Source organism: Rousettus aegyptiacus, unplaced genomic scaffold (genome assembly GCF_014176215.1).
Source record: "Rousettus aegyptiacus isolate mRouAeg1 unplaced genomic scaffold, mRouAeg1.p scaffold_m13_p_14, whole genome shotgun sequence".
Lineage (NCBI taxonomy): Eukaryota > Metazoa > Chordata > Mammalia > Chiroptera > Pteropodidae > Rousettus > Rousettus aegyptiacus.
This window is the reverse complement of record NW_023416289.1, coordinates 30,969,619-30,996,488: the sequence shown is the minus strand read 5'-3', so window position 1 is coordinate 30,996,488 and position 26,870 is coordinate 30,969,619. Positions and strand designations below refer to the sequence as shown.

Genomic DNA, 26,870 nt, shown 5'->3' with positions numbered 1-26,870 from the left:
AAATAATTTGTAATCTGTAGAGTTAATATCTGAAAGATGTCTTGAGATGTGAATCCCATCCTTTGGGTTGTGGGATTTTTTGTTTTCTCTAAATAAATACAATCTTTAAAGTTAAAAAAAGAGAGCGAGAGAATGTTTTAGGTGAAGGAACATGTACAAAGGCTCTCAGGTGAGGAGGCAGGGAGGGAAGAGTTTGAGGAAACATGAGGGAAAGGCGGTCACATCCTTCCTTGCAGACCTCATGGCTCTCTGGCTCATCCCCTGCCTCAAACAGCCGTCTGTGCCTGCTCAGCACGGGCCCCGTGGTGCTGAGACAGATGCAGGGTTTTCAAAGTGGAATCAGCAGAAAGGAGGGGAAGAGGGCAGGAGCTGAAGCAGAGAGAGAATTAGGTGGATTCCAGAGATTTAAAAGACTGGACCTGTTATGCCCCGACTCGTATCTCCACGAACCACCAAGAAGCCGACACTGATGCAAGAGCAAGAGGGAGTTTATTTCAGACTCGAGTCCGGACCGCAGTCCGCACACCGACGCAGCAGTGAGTAGGAGGCGGTCCCGAACATGGGGCTTCAGGGGTATTTGGAGGGAAAAATTGTAAGCATGGGGAGTGATGTCTTGGCGTTACAGGATTGGTACAATGAGCTTGTCGCTTAGCCGGATTGGCTGGGTGATGGCGCCAAGGAACAAGGTGGGGAATTTGGAGAGTTACTTTCCGTAGTTGCTCTGATTGGCTGAGTCTAGGGTGGGGTGATCGCCTTGCTATCTGCGGCTTTTCCGGGAACTGGCCTGCGCTTAAGATGGAGTCTTATACCTAAGATGGAGTCACTTTGGTTGTTCAGACCCTGAGATGAGCCAATGCCAGGGCCCAGCAGCCAAGCTTGCATGGAAAAAGGAAGAGGGAGAGAAGAAGAGGATGGGAGAGAGAATGAGAAAGAGAGAGGAGAAGAGAGAGAGAGTGATTGAGAGAAAATGAGAGAAAGACACTGAGAAAGGGAAAAAAATAGAGGGAGTGAGGGAAGATAGAAGAACAGGGGAGAGCCTCAGCGTGGGCTCCCCAGGCCTCAAAGGATCCCAACCCTGTTCTCACCAGCTAGGGCTTGTGAAATGTCAGCATGGACCCAACTGTCCTCCTCAGTCCTGAGATGACTGAGTGACCGTCACCTCCTTGACTCCTGAGCAGCTGGCCTCAGTGGGATGGGGTTACCTCTATCCAGAAAGGTATTTCCATACTCCTAGATACTCCTAGACCTGAAGTCTAGGTCACACTGGGCAACCTCTGGGTCTCTGCATGGGCTTCCCGTCAGCTCTAAAGATCCCTCAGGCGTCCCACACTTGGAGCAGAAACTTCTCCTGGCCCCACATTCCCCAGTCTCTGCAGGGAGCCCAGCCCCTAGTGCTCTGGCGCTGCCCACACCCAGCGTCTCTGGTGTCTGCCCCGCCCCCGCCCCCGCCCCCGCCGTGCTCTTCGGGCTCCGTCTGCTCCTTAAATGCCAGGTCCTGGGCCTGTCTCTCCTTGTCCCACACTCCCTTTGGATGAGCCTACCTGAGACTCACATGTCCATAGTTCCCTTCACAGTCTCAGTGAGCTTCAATCGTGGGGCCACTGGCCTTCAGACTAGTGGCCTTCCTCTTACCACTGTGCAAGGTCATTTAATCAAAGTTGGAAGTTGTTCTACAGACACAGAGACAGGCTCATAAAGGTATAAGCAGCTCATAATAGTCAGAATGAACCACTCACTCTACAGAGGACAGATCTTTGCAGTGTCGCCCTGGGCGGTTATGTGATTCATGCACTGCGCAAAGGCACCCAACCAAGGGGTGAAAGGGGTTGGAATCTAGCCCAGACTACCCTTGCCACATCATGTGCCCTGGAGGAAGGTGCACCTTGTCCTTATCTGTCCCTCCACAAGCCATGAATCTACAGCGCTATGTCCCCTCAGAGGAAGCTGCTTTATAAAATTGCACAGAAGTAGACAATTTCATTAATTTTATTTAACTTTTTATTTTATATTATCATGGCCCTGTGACTTTCTAATCCTGAACTCTGCCATATTTATTATTATTACTTACTTTCAAGGGATCATGTTTACCTTTGGAGGCCCTCAAATGCTTGAATAGAGTTGTTCTTTGCGAATTTGTATTTTTATTCTTAAAATGTCGACCAGTCATGGCTGTCTTTCCAGAAGTATCACCTGTGAGGGACCCACTCCCGGGGTTCAGGGGCAGGAAGCCAAATGGGCCTCCTGTGGGAAAGCATCTGTAGGCACATGCTCACCCACTGCCCGGCCAGCACCCATCCCCCCTGGGAACTCCATGCGACAGGAGAGGAAAAAGACAAGATGAGAAGTCCTCAGGAGCTGGCTCTCGTCCCAGGGAAATGAGTGGAGAATGTGTACACAGAATGCATTCTGCGTCTGGTCCTTTGGCTTGATGTAATCGTTTTGAGATGTATCCAAGTTGAGGCATGTATCCATAGAGTTTATTCTTTTCATCCCTGAATAGAACCTATTTACGAATATATAATGTGTTTATCAATTCACTTGTTAATGGACATTTAGGTTGTTTCCAATTTGAGGCCATTATAAATCAAGCTGCTATGAACATTGGGACACAAATTTGTGTGTGGACATATATTCTAATTTCGTTGGGGTAAATACCTAGGGCTGGATTTGCCGCATCGTGGGAGTACATGTGTGCTTAACTATATAAGAGCCCTCCGGTACGTAAGGACAAATACTATATGACTCCACTTATCTGAGGTACTTAGAATAGCCAAACTCATAGAGGCAGAAAGTAAAATGGTGGCCACCAAGGTCTGAGGGAAAGGAGGGAATGAGAAGTCAGTGTTTAATGGGAACGAAGTTTTGGTTTGGGAAGATAACAAAGCTCTGGAGATGGATGGTGGTGATAGTTGTACCACAATGTGAATGTATTTAATGCCACTGAACCATAAATTTTAACGTGGTGAAAATGATAAATATATAAATTGCCAGACCTATTTTCTGGTACCATTTTCTATTCCCACCAGCTAGCGCGGTGTGACAGCTCTGGCTGTTACGACACTGGGTGTTAGTCACTGTGGGAAAGAGATTTAAGGAAAAGCAGATCTTGGCGTTCGGCCCCTGGTGCTCAGCTGGCATTGGGCCTGGGTGCTGTCTGCAGGAGTAGACGGTGGCAGTCACCAGCCTGGGCGGCGAAGGGGTGCCCTCCCCAGGCCTGGGGCAGCACAGGTTGGGCTGGGCTGGCATGCAGATCCCGCACCCAAAGCGTGAGTCTCCTGGGTGCTGAATTCTGAATCCTCTTTTAAAACTGGAAATGTCATAATGTTGTAGCCGCCAGCCCCCGAAAGACACACAGACCACCAGAACTCAGTGAGTTATAGGGAACACTCTTTATTCAGCCAGCGGGGTGTGCCAGGGGTACACAGGCACCAAATTAAGCAGCCCTGAAATGTAGAGGTTCAGGGTTTTTAAGCCCAAAATCCCATTCTTCATTCTGTCTAAACACAAAGGTCTATTTTTCTTCTATTCATTACCTGTCGACCCACAGGTCGAGTGTGCAAGCAAGGGTACAGAACCAGCAAGCTTGTTGTTAGGATGTTATGTTCCTATGGGCGATAGCCTATGTTCCCATAGCGAAAGCCATGTTCCCATGGGCAATAGCCAAGCAGTAATTTCTTGTGAGTAATAAATTTCTAGCAGTCATTTTTCAGCCACCACAAAACACTCAAAATACTGCAGAACAGGCCTGGGGAGGACGAGGAGGGCTCAGTGTGACGAGGACACATGGCTCTGTTCCGGCTGGGCTGGTGTCAGCAGTTAGAGTAGCTGGCAGTTCAGACGTGGGAGAGGGGACGTGGCTGGTCTGCGCCTCCTCAGGTTTCCTGGAGGCAGTGAGCCCCGAGGGTGGAGTCCCGTGGCACCTGGTCTTTCTGTCCTCGCAGGCTTGACTTTTCCTCCTTTTTGAGCAGGGTGGGGCAGGTGGTGGTAGTGGTGTTGGGAAGCAGGCTTGGGAGTTTCTTCTTGTTTACACAGGCTTGCAGGAGCCTGCCAGGCTGCTTTTACTGAGTGTCCCTAAAAAGCAGGACAAAGGTAGCTGGTGAGAACCGTGGCTGGGTTACAAAAGTGAGTTTCAAATGGAAGGCGTCCATGAGGCAGCTTCCTTGAACTGGTCAAGACACCTGGCCAAGGGCTGGGGGGTGGGGGGGTGGGACTAGCTCTCTGTCTGTGAGCTGGGGGCTCGGGGCTCTTTTGCCCCTCAGCCCTTTGTTTTCAATCCACCTGAGATAACAGTCATTAAAGAGAGCAGAGAGTGGAAGTGCAGGTGGCCCTACCTTTCAACTAACTCCTGCCACTGAGGTGCAAGTGTCACCTCGAGGTCACCAGGATGCCAGTGCCCTGGAGTGCCACCCATGTTTCACCGTGTTCAAGAGGATCCTGGGTGTTTATTAAGAAGTAATTCTTCAAAAACGAAGGGTCCAGACCGTGTGCCGTATATGTAGCATGCTGGAGACAACATAAGAACATCCAAAACTGTAGAAAAAACTTTTAAGAGTTTATTTTAGCAAAACTGAATTGAATCTCCAGAGAATAACAGTCTTGCTGCTTCTTTTATGCATTTGAAATTAAGGAAGGTCCTAAGGAAGATTACATGGAGGTGGGAGAAGCAAGGTGGGGATTGGTGTACAGGACCGTTATGTGCTCTCCTGAGGCTTAACATCCCCTTCGAGGGGTATCACGTCTGGCATTTCAAATATGTATTAACCTAGATGCACAAGAACATGGACGTGGCTGGTTTAAACCTTCCAGTAAAGAAGTTTTAGGCCTGGGGCGGGACTATTCACCATAGGAATTTATATTCAGATCGCCCTGTGAGGTTACTTTCTGTAGAACCCCTATTTTTCTTCCACAATACCAGCGTTGGGTTGCAAGCAACAGAAACTCACTGCCTAAATTTAAGGTAAATAAGGAAATGTTTTGAAAATGTACACTGTGGCTCACACATGCTTTGCGAATGACAGAAACCAGGACAGCCCTGCGCGTTCAGTAGTCAGACTGTCAACCTGTGAATGAAAAAGGGCTCCGCAGTAAACCTGACAAACTCAGTGGCCAAAAGTAACCTCACAAAGTGACCTGGTAATAAATTCTTATCAGGACAGGTCATGGTGGGCAGTCTTACCTCAGGCCTGTAAAAGGTTTACCTTTGTCCTGTCCATTGTTCTTAGGCATCTAGGTTAACACACCTTTGAAATGCCAGGAGTAATTCAGACCTCTGGAGGCATAAGCACCCTTAAGGGAGCATATAATCTTGTTAAATATTTTGAAAACCATTTATAGAGATTTCCCTGTCTTTCTTCCTCCCACCTTCATGTAATAATCTTCCAAACGTTGCCTTCTTAATTTTAAATGTATATAAAGAGCTACAATACTGTCATTGCTTGGAGCATTTGAGATCGTTTTGTTTTTCCTAGCATGTTGTCAATTTGGCTCAAACAAACTCTTGAACCTTCCCCATGCTTCTCCCCTCAGGATACAAAATCCTATGAAAGGGTGACCTCTAGGCTGAGCTGGAGTCACAAGCCATCCGCAGTGTATGGAGAAGTAGGTTCTTTGGTTGATAGACCACCAGAATCCCATAGGAGGGGTCAGATCCCTTAGAGGTGGATCTAGGGCAAATAGAAACAAGATTACCAAAAATGATAACTCATTACTAAAGACATATGATTACTCAGAACCCTCTTCCCCTGACCTTGCCAGCTAATGCACCTTTTCATCATGTGTTAACAATGTGTTTGAAAGGGGCACAATGATAATGAACAGCGATAAAGTATGAGATTAGGGAGCAGGATGGGGAGTCATGTTTTAGGGGAAAAAACAGATAAAACTCTCAGGTAGAGTACTGGTTTCCTCAAGGAGGTTACCCGTAAAAAACTACGTTATTTTTGGACACATGAAATACATGAAAATGATGGATGCACCAATAGCAAAAGCAACAAAAGTAAAAAATAAACAAAAGAAACTATATCAAATTAAAAGACTTCTTCACAACAAAGGAAATCATCAGCAAAGTGAAAACCAACCTACCGAGTGGGAGAAAATATTTGCAAATCATATACCTGACATGGAGTTAATAGCCAAAATATATTTTAAACCCCATACAACTCAATAGAAAAAAAGAAGAAGAGGAGGAGGAGGAGGAGGAGGAGGAGGAGGAGGAGGAGGAGGAGGAGGAGGAGGAGAAGAAAAGAAAAGAAAAGAAAAGAAAAGAAAAAGAAAAGAAAAGAAAAGAAAAGAAAAAAAGAAAAAATTTGATTGTTTATAGCCATGCTACCCTGAACAAGCCTGATCCTGTCTGATCTTAGAAGCTAAGCAGGGTTGAGCCTGGTTAGTACTTGGATGGGAGATCACCTAGGAAGACCAGGTGCCGTAGGTATAAAAAATAAAAAATAAAATAATAAGGGATTGTAAACTGACAAGGTCCTTGCAATCTGTGAGGTCAACCAAGGTTTGTCTTGTCTAAAAATAAAATAAAATAAATAAAATAAATCTGATTTTAAAAATGGGCAGAGGAATTAAATAGACATTTTTCCAAAGAAGACAGACAGACAACAGATATATGAAAAGGTGCTCAACATCACTAATCACCTGAGAAATGCAAATCAAAACTACAATGCGATATCATTTGACGCCTGTTAGAATGGCTGTCATCAAAAAGACAAGAAATAACAAGTGTTGGCAAGGGTGTAGAGAAAAGGGAACCCCTGTGCACAATTGGTGGGAATGTAAATTGGTGCAGCTACTATGGAAAACAGTATGGAGTTTCCTCAAAAAGTTAAAAATAGAACTATCAAATGATACAGCAATTCTATTTTGGGGTACTAATCTGAAGAAAATGAAAACACTAACTCAAAAAGATATATGCACTGTATTTACTTCAGCATTATTTACAATAGTAAGACATGAAAACAACCTAAGTTTCCATCAGTGGATGAGTGTGGATAAAGAAAGTGTGTTACAGTTGTCCCTCTGTGTCCATGGGGGATTGGTAGCCTGTGGATACCAAAATCTGTGAAGGCTCAAGGCCCTTATATACAATGGTGTACTATTTGCATATAATCTGCACACATCCTCCTGTATACTTTAAATTGATCTCTAGATCATTTATAATATCTAACAATGTAAATGCTATGCAAACAGTTGTTATACTGTATTATTTAGGGAATAATGACAAGGAAAAAAGTAACTTTGTAGGTGATAATGTAACATTTTTCAAATATTTCCATTCTTGGTTGGTTGATTCCGTGGATATGGAACCTGTGGATGTGGAGGGCTGGCTGTATATATACTGTGTGTGTGTGTGTGTGTGTGTGTGTGCGTGTGTATTCTATTATACCATTATACCATTATACCATTCAGCCATAAAAAGGAAATCCTGTCATTTGTGACAACATGGATGGAACTTAATGGTATACTAAGTGAAGTAAGTCAGGGAAAAACAAATGTATGTAGAGTCCCTTAAATGGGGAATCTAAATACACACACACACACACACACACACACACACACACACACACCAACAAACCAAACTCATAGATATAGAGGACAGATTGGCGGTTGCCAAAAAGGTGTGTGTGTGTGTGTGTGTGTGTGGAAAAAATAGGTGAAGAGTTTCACAAGGTACAACTTCTAGTTATAAAATAAATAAGCGCTAGAGGTGTAAAGCACAACACAATGATGGTAGTTAATAATACTGTATTATATATTTGAGAGTTGCTAAGAGAATAGATCTTAAAAGTTCTCATCACAAGATAAAAAATTTTTGTAACTATGTGAGGTGCCAGACGTCAAGTAGACTTACCATGGTGATCCTTTTGCAATATATACAAATATCATTATGTCATACACTTGAAATTAATGTTATAGGTTAATTATATCTCCAAAAAGAAATGGACAAAGTTCAAAGGTAATACTGCACTCTTCCAATGATTCTCAGATATGCGTATAGATTTAGACTGTTTCCCAGATAAGCATTTTTAAATTGTGCTTTCCTTGCTAATTGTTTTATGGTTAGCCTGTAAGCCCTTCACATTTAAGGACTTTGTTTATTCCACTGACTTTTCACAAATTCTGTGGGTTGGAATTCAGGTAGGCATGTGGTCTTCTGGAACCACTACCCCTCACCCCGCCCCACCAAAGCTCTGAACTACTGTTAGAACCAGTGGAAGGAAAATAAGACAGTGAACTTAGGAACAGAAAAAGAGTTTGAAAACTTGGAGGCAGCCCTGGAACAAATTTTGATGCTGCCTCTGTCACGCAGGAAGGTGACTCAGAGGACGAGAGGCCAAGAGACTGTGGAAACGTGGATTTGCACTGTCAGGCTAGACATGCCTTTAACAACCATTACAGGAGAAGGGAACCAAACATGCCCCAGATATAAGATGATAAAATAAAATGCAGATGGCATTGATATCTTCAAGCAGCAAGCATCTTTGCAACTGAAAAGAAGCGCACTTTGAAAGTGAAGATCAAAGCTTGAGCAGAAAACTAAACAAGATTCATGGAAAAAATCTGAAATTTTTTAGAAAATTAACTGTAAGAGGGAATTGACTGTGATGGAGTAGAAGAGCTAGACACACGATGAGCCAGAGGTTTTAAAGAATTTGGGGAAAAGTGTGTTTTTTAAACAAATCTAAATTATTTTTCCAAGGTAGGGGAGACTTATGCTAATTGGTTGAATATTTACTCTACTGTGGAAAAAAGAAAAAGAAAAAAGAAACAGCAGTTTTAAGAAAAGAAATGTTCACCATGGACCAAAAATGAACTGAAATAGATTTCTGACCCTCGACAAAAGAGCCTCATCCCCAGACATCCCCAACTCAGCCCTTGGCAGAGGCCCAAGGAGACAGGGGAGCCTCTGGGCTCACGGAAGGCTGGAATCCAACGCGTCACCTACAGTCCTCACCGCTGCATGCGAGGTGTGCCCGTACCAGCCCCATCTTACAGAATCGGAACTTGATGCTTGGACAGAGGTTAAGTACCCCTGAGGCCACGTGATTGATGGGGCAGAGTGGGTGGGTGGTGACTTGGGGACTCCTATCCACCACCCAATCCTGCCCTCCCCACTTGGTTTCTGTTAGAATATCAGCCCTCTGGGAGCAGTCCGCAGTGTTTTGTAAATAAGGCCAGGTGTACATTTGAGTGCAGCCGCAGTGTTAGCAAATACTTTACAAGTGACTCAAACAGGCTTGTGGGCAGGTCTGGTCCAGGCTGCGGGTCCCACCCCGGCCCCTGGCCTCCGTGTTCCTGGTGGAGGAGTCCCTGAGGGAGCACTATGCCGGGGGCTCTGACCATGGCATTAGAGGAGCAAGTGCCCCATGAACAGGCATGGCTTTACTTAGGGGACAGGCAAAAATGTCCACATCAGGACCCTGCCTCTGGGACAGCAAGGGTCCCCACATAGTCCTATGGCTTAAGAGACGACCCTGAGAAGTCTGCCTTTCTCTCAGTTCAGCCTGTCCGAAATTGCTCCCTAAATGATCCCCAATGAGTCACTTAGCTCTATCCTGTGACCTCTGGTCTCATCTGGATTTCTAAGATGCTGTTAAATTTACCCCAATGCAAAACTGCAGAGGAGCCAGCAGGGAAAACAGCGACAGCGCTTCAGGTCCCCGGCTCTTCCACTCCCGGAGGAAGTTCCTTATCTGAAATACAGGATTAGAGCCACTCCCTGAATCACCTCTCCTGGGAAGGAGTGGTCTGCCCCCAGCCCCTCCGGGCACTGCTGGAGCACCTCTGCTCCTCCCTGAGAAAGCCAGACCTCTGGGGGTAGGAGCAGAGCTTTGTGGCCTTGACATGCTTCTTTCCCTCTTGGGGCCTCAGTTTCCCCATCAGGTAAGTGAGAGTGTGGAGCCGGTGATGTTTTGACCCCCTTTTCTACTCTACGATGGTGAACATGGTATTGGGCCACTTTAACAGCTGCACCATCAAATCGAACAGGTGTGTGGCCAGAGGTGCAGGCACAGGTGGGGCAGGTAGAGCAGGGACCTGAGGGAGGAGGCCACACTGCCGTGTCTGCATTTGCCAAACTCCCTTGCGGGTCCAAGTGGCGCCAACCCGTCCCTGGCAAAGGTGAGTGGGAGGGACTCGCCACCCTCCCACCAGCTTGGTCAGACCAAGGACCTTGGGAGGAAATTCCCGGGTGGAGAAGAAAAAGTCTGCTCTGACAGGTGAGTTACAAGCGTGATGATCCCTGTTCGTGCTGACTGGCTGGAATCGTAAATATAGCCATTAAGGTGATAAAAGAGTTGGTTCCAACGTTTATCTCCTCTGGTTCTAGTCTTTAGAGAGATTTCTCCTTATAGGATGTAGCTGATTTGGGGGAACCTGGTTAAGACAAAAAAAAAAAATTGATCTAGACAAATGAACAAAATAAAAACATTTCTGGAGAAAAACTGGGTTGCCTGACCCTTCCCTTTTTGTGTGGTGTACCCAAGTCTCATTGCTTTAAAAAAAAAAAAGTTTAATTATTACCCTGTTGACCTCTGTACCTGCTGGCTTCCTCCAGTCCTTGGCACAAGACATGGCCATTCCTAGGCACGATCGTGCAGACGTACGCAGTCATCTGGGCTCTGCAAGGTCAAGAAGAAGGTAAGGCCGATGGGTGATGGGCAGGCTTGCCGCTTCCCTGGCTGGGGACTGAGAGGGACTTTATTTAGAGAAAGGGCACAGGATGTGCCCATCAACTAGTGAAGCCTCAAACTGATTTTCCTCAGCAATTTTTTTCATTCCTTGCATCACTCAATGAAAAAAACATCTACATGGTGGATCTATCGTGTGCGCAAGGTGCCTTAATCTTGGGAAGTTATGAGATAAGTATTCCTTCTTTGGACTTGCTTCTAACTAAGTCCACTCCAGCAATACTTACTACTAAGTAAAGTACTTCTTTTTACTTTGGAAAAAATGAAGCCGGACCAAGGAGGTAGAGTGATTTTCAAGCCCATCATTGCAGAGGCTTAGGAGCCCAGAGGCTTAGGAGTGGGCATCTCACGGGGAAGGTTTGGAAGAGAGCACAGGAGCATCGTTCCCAAAGCCTGCAAGGCAGCCGCGAAAAACTGCTGATCCTGGGACCGAGCAAATTATCCCCAAGGGGTCGGCAGCTGTGCTTTCCTAAAACGGTCGCGAATAATCTGCTTTCGGACTCAGTTTCCACAACCCAAGTGCGTCAGCCCACGAGAGCCCTTGCCGAGCTCTCGCCCGCGTCCTGTCTGCTAGCACGCTCGCTGAATCAAGGCCCTTGCCCTCCTTGCAGCTTCCTAGAACTGGCAGGAGGGGAAAATGGAGGAGACAAGCCTGAGGAAAAGGAGAGAGGATGAGAAGTCGATCCAGAGTAAAGAACCCATTACCACAAGTCTCCAAAAGGAGGTAAGGCCGTCCTTCGGGGCAGGTCCTTCCTGGTCCCGTGGGGTGCATTAATGAGAAGCAGGGTGGTGAAGTCCCCTGGACCTCTGATTTGTACCGCGCCTCTCTGAATAAACAATGTTTTGCACTTCTGTCTCGCTAGCGAGCTCAGCATATTCTTGTGAAGTTAATGCAAGTGTGCTTCTGTACACTGGGTAACTGCAGGGGTGAGCGTGGAGGAACAAGCTTCAAGCCCAGAGGCTGAGGGGTGAGGGCCCCAGAGCAAGACCAGGATGGCTTCCTGAGCAGGACCAGGAGGCCGAGCTCCGGGTGGAGCCTCCAGGAGCTCCCAAGCCTGGCAGCACAGGAGGGAGGATCTAGGGGTTGACAAGGGGGGTAGCATGGCTTGACTGTGGGTTGGCCTGGGACCTTGGGTCCCCAGGAGTTAGCTGATATGCAGCAACACCATCCCTATAGGCCATAAAAAAAAGTATAATTGAGCTAATCCCAGGGGAGTCCTAAACTCTGGCAGCTTGGGGTGAATGCAGACCTCAGAAGGAGGAAGGACCGTGGAGCACCCTGGGGCATCCGTGAGCCAGCCCCAGCCATTGGAGGAGGCAGGCTGACTGCCCTGGGAGCTCGCCTTGGCCTGAGGCCCGAATGGAAGCTGATGCTGCTCCCTGGGACCCTTCCTTCAAGTGTGTGTGTCCCTGCCGCGGCAAGCCTTGCTCTTTGGGCTCTAACCCTGTGCACAGCCTCTACCCAGACAGGCGAACACAAGCACATTCACCTCATGCTCCAGAAATCAGGCTGGTGGCTTCTGAGGGGCTTGGATCAGACATTTTCTTCCTTTAAAAAAGTGGTTTGCTTTCTCGATTCAGGCATAATTTACATACAGTGAAATGCGCAGCTCTTCAGTGTTCCGTTTGATGAGTTTCAACAAACTGATCACCCCAGAGAGTTTCTTCTTGCCCTTCCCAGTTGGGCCCCCACCCTGAGCTCTATTCCTGCAGCTTAGTTTTGCCCATTCTGGACCCTCACTGGAAAGGAATCAGACAATGTGTGTCTGAGAAAGCTCATACCCTACAAAATAGTATCAGAGAAAGTTCACAGCCCCTGAGTGTTTGTCCCTGGAGGCCTCCTTTGCTCACTTCTCACCCCACCCTGTGACACCCCTGGCCAGAACCCCAATCCCTGATTTCTCTCTTAGCTCCGGGGTAAAAGCTCCACCCTGCTCTGCCAAACTAAGAAACATGTCTCTAGAGCCTTTCTCATCGGAGATGGCTTGCTAAATCAGGCTTTACCACTTGAGCCCTTTTGTCCAGGGTGGTGAGGGCAGTGTTGGAATGCGGGACTGGAGCCAGGTCCACCCGCACTGGCTCTATAACCATGGACAGGAACTTAAGCTTTCTTTGTCTTCCTTTTCTCATCTGTAAAATGGGTATGATGGTAGTATCCTCCACTCCTGAGGCTATGGACTTTGTATGAGCAAAGCCCAGCAACAGCCCTGGGTTACAACCCTGGTGTTACTCCTGCAACAGCACATGGCACGAGAAAGCCCGTGAGGTGAAGGGCTTTGCTTGGGGCTGCACTGGCCACACCCAAGGGAGGGAGGGAGGATGGGAGGGAGGCGCAGGGCTGCCGCTGGCAGGTGCGGCATTAACCCTCCTCCCTTCCTCCACATCCGAGGTGGGCCTGCTCAGCGGCATCTGCATCATCGTGGGCACCATCATCGGCTCAGGAATCTTCATTTCCCCCAAGTCTGTGCTCAGCAACACGGAGGCCGTGGGGCCCTGTCTCATCATATGGGCGGCCTGTGGGATACTTGCAACACTGGGTAACAAAGACGCTGCGCGCCCTGGCCGAGTCTCCTGTTGAATGTGAGGGTGGGCTATCCGAGCACTATCCGTCCCTGGCCTTTCTGCTTCTGGGGTCCCTTTCCACGCTGGTGTCCAAATAGGTGTAAATCAGGCTGTGCCGAAATGTCCAATGGCCAGAACTCAAGGCCGTCCAGTGCGAGTGCACCATGGTGGGGCCCCCAGAGGGAAGGAGGCCCCCAGAGTGGAGGAGCATGGCCCCCAGAGAGGAGGAGGGCTCTCTCTCCCAGGGCAACACCTCACCAGGGGCCTGGGGGCCCCTCTTCTCTGTGTTCCAGGTGCTCTATGCTTTGCAGAGCTTGGTACGATGATCACCAAGTCCGGGGGTGAATACCCTTACCTGCTGGAGGCCTTCGGCCCCATCCCTGCCTACCTCTTTTCCTGGACCAGCTTGTTCGTCATGAAGCCTTCATCCTTCGCCATCATTTGTCTCAGCTTCTCTGAGTACGCATCTGCGCCCTTCTACGCAGGCTGTGAGCCTCCTGAAATTGTGGTGAAATGCCTGGCTGCCGCCGCCATCTGTGAGTACCCGAATCTGAAACCTTGGGCAGGGGTCAGAAAAGACTTGGCACAGATGGGGTGGAGACACTCTGGCCTCGACTCCTGTACATCCAGATAGTGGCTGAGTGGGCCTGTAGGGAGGCAAGACTCAGGGCAGGGTGTGGCAGAGGCCCAGAGCCTGTCGCCCTTTGCTGTCTCTGCTCTGTGGGTGTGGGAGCTGTCAGGGAGGGGTGGCTGCAGACTGTCTGCAGGGCAGTGCTTGGCTGGGGCCTGGCTGCTTCACCATCACCCTAGAGCTCAAAGGTCATCATCAGGTGCATTTGTTGAACATGGTGGCAGAGAGGGGAGGCTGGGGAGATAGAAAGGAGCCTCCCTCCAGGGCCTTAAGACTGGAGATGTGGAGCCCCTAGACACGGCATGCTGTCGCCCTTCCCAGTGCTCATCACCACGGTGAACGCGATGAGTGTGCGGCTGGGCAGCTACGTCCAGAATGTGTTCACAGCGGCCAAGCTGGTGATCGTGGCCATCATCATCATCAGCGGATTTGTCCTCCTGGCCCAAGGTGACCTTCAGCGGGATGGGGGTGGGCGCTGCACGTCACAGGGCTCCTTTTCATCTGGAGGTTTTACTGTTAAGCGTATCTCTAAGGCAGGAGCTAAACGGAAAGAATCCTTGGTTTTCCAACTTCTCAGAGTTTGCTTAATAACCTGAGGTCATAAATCTTCTTTCACATGGAGACCAGTCCCACTCTGGTCAGCTGACACCCACTCTTCACTGTCTGGCTTAATTACAGGAAATACAAGGAATTTTGAAAATTCTTTTGATGGCACAAAACTGTCCGTGGGATCCATCAGTCTGGCATTTTATAATGGACTCTGGGCATACGACGGATGGTAAGGCACTTCTTGGATGGCACGTCTGGTTGTGGGTCATTCAGGCTATCTCAACTGAAACCGTGTGGAAAGCAATGACTTCTTCTTTCTAGAGTTTGGTGGGACCCTAAAATTTGCCTTCTCCTCCCCCTTTCATTTAGCACCGTGCCCCCACCCTTCTGTTCTCAGACCCCAGAAACACAGAGACACCTGCCCCTTTCTCGGTCCCTCATGTGGCACCGGCCCTTGAGAGAGTACCTTGCGAGCAGGTGCTGTCCCAGAAGCTTCAGCAGACACATACAGACTCCGCCGCTCTGCAGGCGGTCGGGGCTGGCTGCCGAGACTCTTGACAAGGCAAGAACATTCAGCAGCTGTTGTATTTCCACCTTGAAAATGCTGGGTTTCGTCAATGTGATTCTGTTTATGTCCTTTAAGGAAAACGTGTGCCCATCCACAACTCGTCTTTCCCTTACGTAAAGCATCTGCAGGTTTCACTCTATTTTCAGACAAAAATTTTCCAGTTTTTCAAAGTCCTTTGGGGACTCATTACTCCCAATAATTCTTAAAAATTCACATGATTACCAGCAAACAGATGCACAGATCTTTGTAGATCCACCATCGCCAGGGCATTCTCTGAACGAAATCACCCCGGAAGTCTGTGGGAGAATTTTCTCTATGGTGGAGAACCTTAAACAAGGCCAACATTGATTATTTTGTGTTTCACAGTCGTAGCAAGTTATATTATTCATGTTACTTTTCTTTCTCTAGGAATCAACTCAATTACATCACAGAAGAACTTAGAAACCCTTTCAGGTGAGAAAACTGAGTCAGGGCAGGAGACAATAAACAGGCGAACATATTTCTCTTCTCCCATTATTTCACTTCCTCCCATTATTTCAGATCCCTTCCAGACACCGAATGGTTTCCTATAAGCTCATTTCCACCTGTGACAGTTTGGTTTGGTTTTGGAGAGTGGAGTGCTTGCTGAGAGGAAGAAGTCAGACTATCTCTGCCTTATTTTGCTGTATAAGCAATTCAATTTTACTGCCCTGGAGTCTGAGAGAGGGAGAGTTCTTTCTCATTTGAAGATGCCATATGTCCCCAGGGAGACTCTGCTGTTTCAGAGGTCCCCTGCATGGGTGGGCCTCAGGAAGGACAGCTGTCCCCCAGCCCACCATGGAGGGCTGGCCAGAGTGGATGGGGAGAAAAGACCAAAGAAAAACAATGTCGTGAGTGTATCTCAAGGGATTCTCTGGTCTGCCCGTGGGTCCCTGGGTTCCTGCCCCTCCCAGAAACCTGCCCCTGGCCATCATCATCGGGATCCCGCTGGTAACAGTGTGCTACATCCTCATGAACGTGTCCTACTTCACTGTAATGACGGCGACCGAGCTCCTGCAGTCACAGGCAGTGGCTGTGGTGAGTGTCTGGGGCTCTGCAGGAAGGTGCTGTACACTCACAGGGGAGGAGGGCAGCAATCGTCTAGGAGAGGGGGGAGTGTGACCAGGTTAGGGCCGCACCAAAGCCGCCAGCAAGGTGGACCTTTCCGCTCTCCCAGCACACCAGCAGCCTGGGCGCAGGCACAGAACGGACTGGGGTTGGGGTTTTGACAGACAAGTATCAGCAAGAGAAAGTGCGAGGGAGTCACCGAAGGAGGGCGTTACAATAAGGGGCTGTGGAATTTAAGCTGGGTCAGGAGGGGAGCGAGGGCAAGCGGGGTGGTGTGAGGGAGAGTGGACAAGGTGAGCAGGGTCCGTGCGCTGGGGGCCTTGAGAGTTGGGGTAGGCCAGGAAACGAAGTAGAGGCAGACAGAGGCGACAAGGATGGGGAGCATGGGGAGAGGCAGTCCTGGTTATGATGAGGTCATGGGGCTGAGGTGGGAGAGAGAACAAGGTCATTCTGAGTGAGGCAGCCGCGGGAGTGAGAGGCCAGGGTGCCACAATGATGTTGAGATGGCTGAGAATTATGACAGCGAGAGGTGGATGAGAGATTTGTTACCATCAGAAGCTACTGAGTTACTCGAAGAAGAGAAAAGGCCCCATATTTTCCCTCCCGAGTGGTTCTCTACTTTCCTCTCCACGAGAGTCAGATTCTGTGCCCAACTAAGGGGTGGGGACCTGGGCCCTCTGGGACAGCACAGTGGCTTTCTTGGGACCCATGGTTCTTGGGGGCTGTGCAAGACCCTCAGGACTCATCTCACTTCTCTCACTAGACGTTTGGTGACCGTGTTCTCTATCCAGCCTCCTGGGTCGTTCCACTCTTCGTGGCATTTTCAACCATCGGTGCTGCTAACGGGAGCTGCTTTACAGCGGGCAGGTAGGGGACCCCCCAGCACTCACCCTTGGGGGCAGGGCCACCAGGGCTCATTTCACACTTGAGGAAGACAAGCCTCAGGGCTAAAATCCTAAGGGGTCTGCCAGGCCTAACTCCTCATGGCTCAAGCAGGAAACCTGAAGTCCAGGGAAGGGAGGGGAAAGTGTGGACAAGCTTGTGCACTGGCCCGGGACGTAGCTGGCCCCACCGAAGTGAGGGCCTCGGTTCCTCATCAAGTGGAATGATGCTGCCAACTCCAGCACTAGGCAGGGTCTGTGACACAGGGTGAGAGAGGCATTGGTTTATGTGTAGTACTTTCCGCCTTATACTTTTTTTTCCACCTAATCTAACCAGGGATTGGCAAACTTTTCCTTAAAGGGCCAGATAGTGAATATTTATGGCTTGCAGGCCATGTAAGTCGGTCACAATTACTCAACTCTGTCTTTGTAGCCCAAAAGCAAACAGCTCTGGTTATGTTCCACTAAAACTTTATTTCCATGAATGGGCATAATTTGCCAGCCCTGCCAACCCTCTAGATCCTATTAGCCAGAGACAGTCAACAGCCATGTCACATTCCACTTCACGAAGCGGCGTAATTTAACACAGCCTCCACTCACGGGCTAGGTGAGAGTGGTTTTCATAAACACTGATGCAGGGATCATTCCCGAACACATGTTTTTGACCAGTTGTCCAATATTCTAAGTAGACACATTTCTGAGAGTGAAACTGCCACTTACACACTTTAAAAAAATGAAATACGTATCGCAAAATCATTCTTCTAAAGCTGTATCAGAGTACAGGTGGTACTAGTCCTGCAATTTTACTTCTTCAAACGCATTTTAGCTATACTAGAGTCTTTGCATTTCAATATGAACTTTAGAATCCTCTTGTCAATTTCTAAAAAAAAGAGTATTCAGGGACTTGGATCAGGACTGCATTGAATCTATAAATCATTTTGAAGAGGACTGCCATCTTGAAAGTATTGGTTTTTCTAATCTATGGGCATGAGCTATTTATTTGGGTCTTTCTTTTTAAAAAAATTTAGTGTTCAGTATATATTTCTTGTACACCTTTTGCAGATTTATCCCAAAATAATTCATATTTTTGATACTATTGTAAGTGGTATTTTTTTATGTAAAAAATTGTGTTTCTAAGAGTTTGTTACTAGCACATAGAAACACAATTTTAACATCTCTATTGAGGTATAAATACCATAAAACTCACTTTGTAATTGCCCAGTTCAATAATTTTAGTAAATTTATAAAGCTCTGCAAACATCATCATGATCCAATTCTAGAACATTTCCATCATTCCAGAAAGTCCCCTCATGCCTAACTGTAGTTAATTCCCACTCTCACCAACAGCTCTAGGCAGCCGCAGATCTGCTTCTGTGTCAATAATTTGCTTTTTCTAGACATTTCATCTAAATGGAATGATACATGTCATTTGTATCTGGCTTTCACTTAGCATATTATTTCTGAGTTTCATCTATGCAGTAGCATGTATCAGTTCAGTCCTTTTAATTGATGAATAGTATTCCATTATATGGATATACTACATTCTGTTTTTACATTCACCAGTTGACGAATGTTTGCATTGTTTCCAGTTTGGGCTATTATGATTAATGCTGCTATGAACATTCACTTATATGTCTTTGTGTAGTTTCCCTTGGGCAAACTCCTTGGAATAGAATTGCTGGGTCATATTGTAACTTTATGATTAATTTTTCAAGAAACTGCATAACTGTTTCCCAAGTGGTTGTTCTATAAACAATGCATCAGAGTTCCAGTTTCTCCACACTCTCACCAACACTTGGTGTTATCTTTTTGATTATAGTCATTCTAGTGGGTTTGTCATTGTAATTTTAGTTTGCATTTCTCTAATGACTAATGATACCAAGCTTCTTTTCATGTGTTTATTAGCTAATCATATATCTTCTGGTGAAATATCTACTCAAATCTTTTATCCCTCTTTAAAATTGGGCTGTTTGTCATCTTGTTATTGAGTTGTAAAAGTTCTTCACAGATTCTGGATACAAGCCCTTTATCAGGTATCTGATTTACATGTTTTCTCTCAGTCTGTGGCTTGTCTTCTCACTTTATTAATGGTGTTTTTGAAATACCAATGTTTTTAACTTTGACAAAGTCATTTTATCAAATTTTTTCATGTGTCATGCTTTTGCTGTCATATCTAAGAACCTTTGCCCAACCCAAAGGGACAAAGGTTTTCTCTTCTGTTTTATCCTAGTAGTTTTATAGGTTTATCTTTCACATTTATTTACGTATACAATCCATTTTGTGTTACTTTTGTATAGTTCTGTACCTATGCAGCTTAGGGGTTCGACAGGAACTTGTGCTATATTAAATTATGTTGGATACAATTTTTACAGGGACTAAGATCTTTGCTTACTTGTTTCTGAGTCTTCTATATTACATAGACAATCTTTCCTCTTTTCATGAATACCCTCCTATATTTTCTTCTAGCATTTTACTTTAGGTCTTCAGTCAATAAGGAATGTATTTTGATGTGAGATATAAATCTCAATTTTTTCCCCCAAAACCTTTACTTGTTGTCCCAGTGTTTCTTCAAACCAGTTCACCCTGCTGGTTTGAAATGCCACCATTATCATTCCCAATGTACTTGGTTCACTTTGTTTCACTCATAGGTCTTTTTCTCTGCTTTATACTTATTATAGATTTCATAGCTTCAGAAACATAAAATCTGACAGGACTGGTGCTCCCATGTCATACATACTTCTTGCCTATTTAGCATTCCAGATGTGCTCACAATAATCTTGTCCAGTTCCAGAAGTCCTGCTTGCATTTGAATGCATGGAGTTTGTATATTGATTTGTGGAGAACTGATGGGGTTTAAAGCATCATCTTGAGTCTGAGACTCCCCACTCCATCTGGAAACCTCTTTCCTCCCATCTTTACCGACTTGTTCTAGGAATTAAGTAAGCATCATGTTTATATCTTTACAAAGTTCAAATGTGAATGGGCCTTTTTGGCCTTTGTATTCCTGACTTTGCATTTTATTGTAGTCAGAATGTGTGATCCTTATGCTATCACTTCTTTGGAAATTTTAGGACTTCTCTTACGGTTTACTGCCATTTTTATAAATGTTTCATATGGTCTTGAAAATAATATGTATCTTATTAACTTCTAGATTTTTTTTTTTAAACAAGCTGGTAACTTGGCTATTCAAATCTTCCACTCTCATAGTGAATTTTCCCATTTTTGTCTGCTTTTTGTATCTTCTTGGTAGACTATTCCCTTTTTCAGTAGGAACGCTCCCTCTTTTTGCCTAAATGCTCTTTTGTCTGATATTGGTAATTGTTCAATCAGCTGTCCTTAGGCTGTTTTTGGTAACACGTCCCATCCCTTTCATCCTCAAACTCTGTGTCATTGGACTGTGGCTTGTGTCTTTTCCAACAATTCCCACCCAAGAGTCTCTAGCCAAACAAGCTGAATCTCATCACATTTAATGTGGTTACTGCTATAGCCAGATTAATTTCTAACACATTCCTTTGTGTTTTCCTAGCTTTTAAAAAACCTTATTCTGATTTATTACCCACCAAATTACCTTTATTCTTTTTTTTCTTCTGTTGATGTGGAAGTTCTACTTCTATTCTTTCAGTAATTACCCTTAAATTTTCACATGAATATCTAATAGTGCATCAGTAGTATCTCAATCTTCCCCCTCTTACATGGGCTCTTCATACAGTCTAGTGTATCAGCTACACCTTGTTTATAAACCCGTCTACTAAAAAAAGATCAGAGTCTCTGGCCATGCTACCCTGATCAAGCCTGATCTCAGAAGCTAAGCAAGGTTGGGCCTGGTTAGTACTTGGATGGGAGACCACTAAGGAAAACCAGGTGCTGTAGGTGTAAAAAACAAAAAAAAAAATAAATAAGGGGTTGTAAACTAACACAAGGTCCTTGCAATCTGTGAGGTCAACCAAGGGTTGCCTCGCCTAAAAATAAATAAATAATAAAATAAAAATATAAAAGATCATGACAAAAATTTTAAATCCAATACTTATATACACACCGGCAAGTTTTACTGCTGCTTCCTTAACGTTGCTTCTTCAATCAACAACTTCTGAGTTCAGTTTTTCTGTTGTAGACTTTTTAATAGTTTCCAATGAAGATTAGAAAATAGCCAATGTCTTATAGCTATTATTTATCTAAAAATGTGTTTATTTTGCCAGTAGTCTTGATAGTTTACTCAGAATTCTAATCTGAAAATATGTTTCCCTCATCACTGCAAAAATGACTTCTCATGTCTGCTATTGTTCTGATCATCCAAATTTTATAATCTTTAAAATTCAGTAGCTTGAATTTTTCTTTTTTGCTTCCACTATAATGTTCATATCTGGGTATGTTTTTATTCTTCTAGAAATGGGTTCAATTTGAAGGCTCAATGTTTTTCAATTCTGTAAAAGCTCTCTGCTGTTCTTTAAATTTGCCCTTTCAATGGATTTGAGCTTTTTCCTGTTTCTCCTATTAATTTCCTGTCCACATTTTCTGTTTCTCTATGCTTTGTACTCAGGTCCAGCTTCTAATATATTTTTTCCACTTGTATCTAACTAACTGTTTGATTTTTAATTACAGTAACTTTTAAGCTTTTTGGAAATTCTTCAGCTCTTTCCTTTTTCGCTAACATTTTAAACATATTCAGATTACTGAACCATCGGGAGTTCTTGGGGATAACTAGGCCACTTGTTTGCATCTGCTGAATCACCCTTAATTTGTTTTTAAAAATACGTGAATTTTGTACAGCTTGGATTTAGGATGTGCACAGCATGTCTGTGTTTGCTTCTGTCAGGCGCTCCAAGCTCTAGGGCCATTAACTCTGCACTACTTTTTACATTTTTTTTTTTTTTTTACACATTTCTTGTATATCTTCCAGGACTCAGATCAGGTATCTCCTCCTTGAAAGGGCCTCCCCAAACCATCCCCACCTTCCCCCTCCCACCCTTAGCAGTGACTCCACTGCTCCAAGATGCATTTTTCTCAGGTGCATCCAAGCAGCTCACTTCTCCAAAACTCAAAACTCACCCACCTCCAGAGGCCAGACTCCTACCTGAAGACACCAGGTCACAGCTGTCTTTCTCTTTATCAAGAATACCTGTGACCTATCCAGAGCAAGATGCCCAGCCATGAAGCTGAGAAATCAGTTGCTCAGTGATGGTACGGCAGCCTGCACTCTCATCACCTGACTTCTGTTATTACTGCTTTTCCAGACTCGTTTATGTTGCAGGCCGGGAAGGCCACATGCTTAAAGTGCTCTCTTACATTAGTGTCAAGCGCCTGACTCCTGCCCCTGCCATCATCTTTCACGTAAGTATGAATTCCGCCATGAAAACACCCCCTTAAAGGCAGAGGGTCCCTCAGTTTGGATGGTGAAGTAAACCTATATTGCTAAGTCCAGTGGTTTTCAAATGACCCAGGTTCCTTTAGTCCTCAACATGAAAAAGGTATATAAAAAGGCCCGAGACAATTCAAACAATTTACCAAACTTCTGCTCCTTGTTCTGAATTTATCCATGAGACACTGTGTTTGAACCTTCCAAGCCTGTACTCTCTACACTTCTTACATATATATATATATTTGTATGTCCTGGGTCCCCAGTAACAAACTACAAAACCCCACCAACTTACAGGGAAGGAGAATAAGACATTTTACAAGGGGGATACTGACAACAGCTTCTCATTAGGGTCCAATAATTTAGAAGTCATGAGGCCCTTGTGCAGTAATAGCCCTTTGACATCTTCTAATTGGAGTTTCTCGGTGGGGGATATTCCTTGGCTGTGTGCAACTGTCTTGGGTACCTCAGATCGTCCGCACTAGACTCGAGGCCAGACTCCACCTCCCACCCTCAGAGGACCACTGCTCTCTCTGTCCGTCTACACCCTCTGAAGATGAGGAAACTGACCCAGAATTACAAGGAATTATAAGGTGCAGCTAATGCAGATCATGACCAGGACCCTTCCCATGATGAAAACTCTCTGGGAGGGAAATTTATAATTGAGAAGCTGGTATAATATACACACATAAATGGTTTTCCCCCTGCTTAAAAGCACAGCGGCAGAGTCACAAATTTTCCAAGTCCTTTCCATTAGGCCTCAAAGAAAACACCTACCAGTGCCAAACCTTTAGTTCAACCCAAATATACACGGGAGGTTTCTTTCATGCTCAACTGTTTATCCATAGGAGAAACTACTTCGTCAGTCTGGAAAGTGATAAGAATGATGTTTTTATGTACCAATGACCTAAGAATTCATTCTTCTTTCTACTAGGGTATCATAACAATAATTTATATCATCCCTGGTGATATAAACTCATTAGTCAACTACTTCAGTTTTGCTGCATGGGTATTTTATGGCATGACGATTCTAGGACTGATTGTGATGCGGTTCACAAGGAAAGAACTGGAAAGGCCTATCAAGGTAGGTTTAGTGCCCCAAATGTCACGAGTGCCTTTGATTTCTCGAAATGAATTAGAGATCACGTAAATTCTAGGGGAATATTATTTCCAACCTAACTGTATTCCCCTCTTGAATACCATATTTTAGAGTGAAGTTTGTTCTTTAATTCATTTCATATTATAGTTTATGATCCAATTAGTCATCTACTTATTATCAAGAATACCTATGACCTATCTAACCAGAGCAAGATGTCTAGTTATGACAGTTCTAGTATCTCTAAAGCATATACTTACTATTCATAAACTGATGGCAACTTCTGAATTCTGGCCCCAGCCCCATTCCTGTGCAACCACTAACAGTCACATTTGGAGTCCGTTTGGGCTCCCTCCCACCTCCCTGCGTGGCTTAACCAATCCAGATCTGGTGGGACTGAGTTCCTCTTCTACCCCTGAAACTGATCTCAGAGATTCAAAGGTGGGGCAATCAGACATTAAGTGCCTCCTGTTGTGGTACACACTCCAACTGGGAAGGGTTCTTGCCTCCAGATCTAACCGCCAGCTTACAGGAAATATGAGGGCTAAAGGAGCAAGTGACCAGGCAAAGCCTGAATGAAGACATTGTATAGGTTAAATCATCCAATTCCTATAACACATCCATGACAAGATAAAAAAAAAAAAAATAAGCATGTCAAAAACGTAACGCCATTTAGAGATGTAGACTGAAAAGGTACAGGTAAAACGACACGAAGTCTAGCATTTTCTTTATATTATAGGGAAAAGGAGAAAAAAAAAGTAGATGACGTGAGATTGGCCAAAATATTATTGAGACTGGAAAAGGGGAACATTGAGCTCATTATATTCTCTTTATATCAATGTTTTGGTCTTGAATGAAAAATTTCAAGAAGGAAATGCACACACATGGCCAAATCATGACACCACTGTTTTGCTTACAGGTGCCCATTTTCATCCCCATCTTGGTGACACTCATATCCGTATTTCTGGTTTTGGCGCCAATCATCAGCCAACCCGCATGGGAGTATCTCTACTGCGTGTTATTTATGCTGAGCGGCATTATATTTTACTTCCTTTTTGTCCACTATAAGTTTGGATGGGCTCAGAAAATCTCAAGTAAGTAACAGAGGGGCGGTTCTGCTGTGAGTGAAGCGCAGATGGGCCCGGCGTCCTGCAACCGCATCTGTCTTGATTCTACCAAGACGCTATCACAGGATTTCAGGCAGCTAGCAGATTTCACCTCCTCTGCAAGGACACACGACCCCTTACCCTCAGTGTAACACCTCTGGGGTCCACCTGTGGCTTCCTCTTTCGTTCCTATCGATTGCTGTAACAAGTGGGAGAGCACTATTTCTTTCAATTGTAAAATACACATAACATAAAACTTACTATCTTACACCTTTTTTAAGTATACAGTTCGGTAGAGATAAGTATGTTCCCACAGTTGTGCATCTGTCCTCTAGACCACCACCTTCTTTTTGCCTGACACAGACATCATCTGAGAGGCTCAGCAGCATCCCAGACACGCCCAGAAAGTATGAGTTGAGATGAGGACCCGAGCCTTCTAATGTCAAGGCCACTGCTCTCGCTTTCCACTCAGCAATTCTGGCTCCTCATCTACCTTAAGACAATTGTTTAAAAGTTCAGGTACCCATCTGCGACATGGATGGACCTAGAGGGCATTATGCTGAAATAAGTCGGAGAAAGACAAATACCATATGATCTCACTTATACGTGGAATCTAAAGAACAAAATAAACAAACAGAAACAGACTCATAGATACAGAGAGCAAACTGATGGTTGCCAGACGGGAGGAGATTTGCGGGGCTGAATGAAAAAGGGGAAGGGATCAAGGAGTACAAATTGGTAGTTACAAAATGATCATGGGATGTAAAGTACAGCACAGGGAATACAGTCAATAGTATTATAATAATTATGTAAAGTGCCAGCAGGGTACTAGATTTATGGGGGTGATCACTTCATAAGTTATATAAATATCTAACCACTACGCTGTACACCTGAAACTAATATAAAATATTAAAGGTCAACTATAATTGAAAAAAAGTTTAGGTGCATAGTCACTTTCACTGAGAAAAAGCAGCAGTGCCAGAGGACATCGAAGGGACTGTGCAGCACACCTGTGTGTGTACGACAGTCACAAGGTGTGAGCCTACACTGCAGAGTCCACCGCGTGGAACTCCACCTGTAAAAAAAGCCTTGCGGGCCCCGAGCACCCTCACCGGGCCCCCGGAGGTCCACGGCCTGCTCCCTGACCATACTATAGAAAGGAAAGATCATTTATTACTATAAGAAAGCAGTCATTTTCCCCCAGGCCTCTGAAAATAAACCTAGATTTGATCACACTGACAGAAAATCGGTACAAAATTTGTCTTATTTCTCAGCTTTAGAATACTTAGCCAAGCTGCTCCCTACAAAAACCAATAAGCTGGAATTAAGCAGGTGAAAAAAATGAACAATCTGTTTTTTAGTGACTTCAGACTAAATATTTGACTCTTGGTCAGTGGTAAATATATACACATAATTAAATCATTCATATTTTTCCTATAAATTGTTTGGCGGCCATAAATAGGTTCCTAGTGCTTTCCTGGGGACTAACTTATGCCCAAGAACCACTATAGCTGCCAGGATGGTTCTGACCACCTCCCCCCATCGTGTCCCCAGCACAGGCTCTGACAGGGGACACACCCCCATGGAGTACTGACGACATTACTGCTCACCTGTGAGTAAGGTGAACTAATTTAGTTACCGTTTCCTAACTGCACGCTTTGGTCTTTACCCCAGAGCCGATCACCGCGCAACTTCAGATGCTGATGGAAGTTGTCCCGCCGGAGGAAGCTCCAGAGTAACAAGCTGTCCAAGTCCAAGCTGTGACAAATTTATTTTTGTAAGCGATATTTGTGGTTATTTCTTCCTGATGTTTTTCTTAAGAAAAAAAATGTATTCAGATGTTTGTAATACTGGTACTTTTTAGATATCCTTAATTCTCTGGGGTGTGGGGTGGGGGTTCTGGATGGGAGAAGTAATGGTGTTTACAAAGTTAGCGGGCGAAGATGTCACCTAACAGAGGGCTGATGGCAGGGGAGGGTGGAATCAAAACGGCCACCGTCACGGCGGCGACTCTCTACCAAGGGGCACACCACACCTACTCGAATAAAGGGTATTCCTTAACCCAGTGATCAACGAGGTACATGTATTTCTTATATGAAACTGGTGAAACTTTTGCTTTGATTGAAACAGGTTTTTAAAATACTGAACTACAAATGTTTTACTACTTACCCACCCTCCTCCCAAAAGCACTGCCTCCCCGATATTTAACGTGGGATGCGCGTGGCAGGTCTATCCAGGCTGAACGTTGAGGCCCCCCACTGGGGCCACTCAGCCTGTGTGTCCACGAGGGACACTGCGATCAGTGGTCAGCATCTCAGGTTCCCCAAGAGCCTTCACTGGCATT

The 26,870-nt window shown here is 45.3% G+C and overlaps 1 protein-coding gene, 1 long non-coding RNA gene and 1 pseudogene across 3 annotated transcripts; 2 read left to right on the top strand and 1 right to left on the bottom strand.

Annotated features, from left to right (window-relative positions):
• Positions 1–3,478: 3,478 nt before the first annotated feature.
• On the bottom strand, positions 3,479–10,671 carry LOC107504196. Its single transcript, XR_001595410.2, has 3 exons — positions 10,528–10,671; positions 4,332–4,503; positions 3,479–4,071 (listed from the first exon to the last, which is right to left on the bottom strand). It is a non-coding gene; the product is annotated as an uncharacterized LOC107504196 (long non-coding RNA).
• Positions 6,312–6,430, top strand: LOC118611775 (annotated as a pseudogene).
• Positions 10,569–26,602, top strand: SLC7A9 (solute carrier family 7 member 9). 2 transcript variants are annotated; one of them, XM_016133253.2, is made up of 13 exons: positions 10,569–10,644; positions 11,306–11,418; positions 13,084–13,231; positions 13,550–13,792; positions 14,209–14,334; positions 14,566–14,665; positions 15,413–15,457; positions 15,937–16,060; positions 16,854–16,957; positions 22,203–22,299; positions 23,259–23,408; positions 24,340–24,514; positions 26,201–26,602. In XM_016133253.2, the coding sequence occupies exons 2-13, from the start codon at positions 11,332–11,334 to the stop codon at positions 26,263–26,265; spliced, it is 1,464 nt and encodes a 487-aa protein (XP_015988739.2). In that variant the 5' UTR covers positions 10,569–10,644; positions 11,306–11,331; the 3' UTR covers positions 26,266–26,602. The 2 variants fall into 2 exon arrangements, with proteins under 2 accessions (XP_015988739.2, XP_036087464.1); XM_036231571.1 differs by lacking the exon at positions 10,569–10,644 and having other exon boundaries at positions 10,725–11,418.
• The last annotated feature ends 268 nt before the right edge of the window (positions 26,603–26,870 follow it).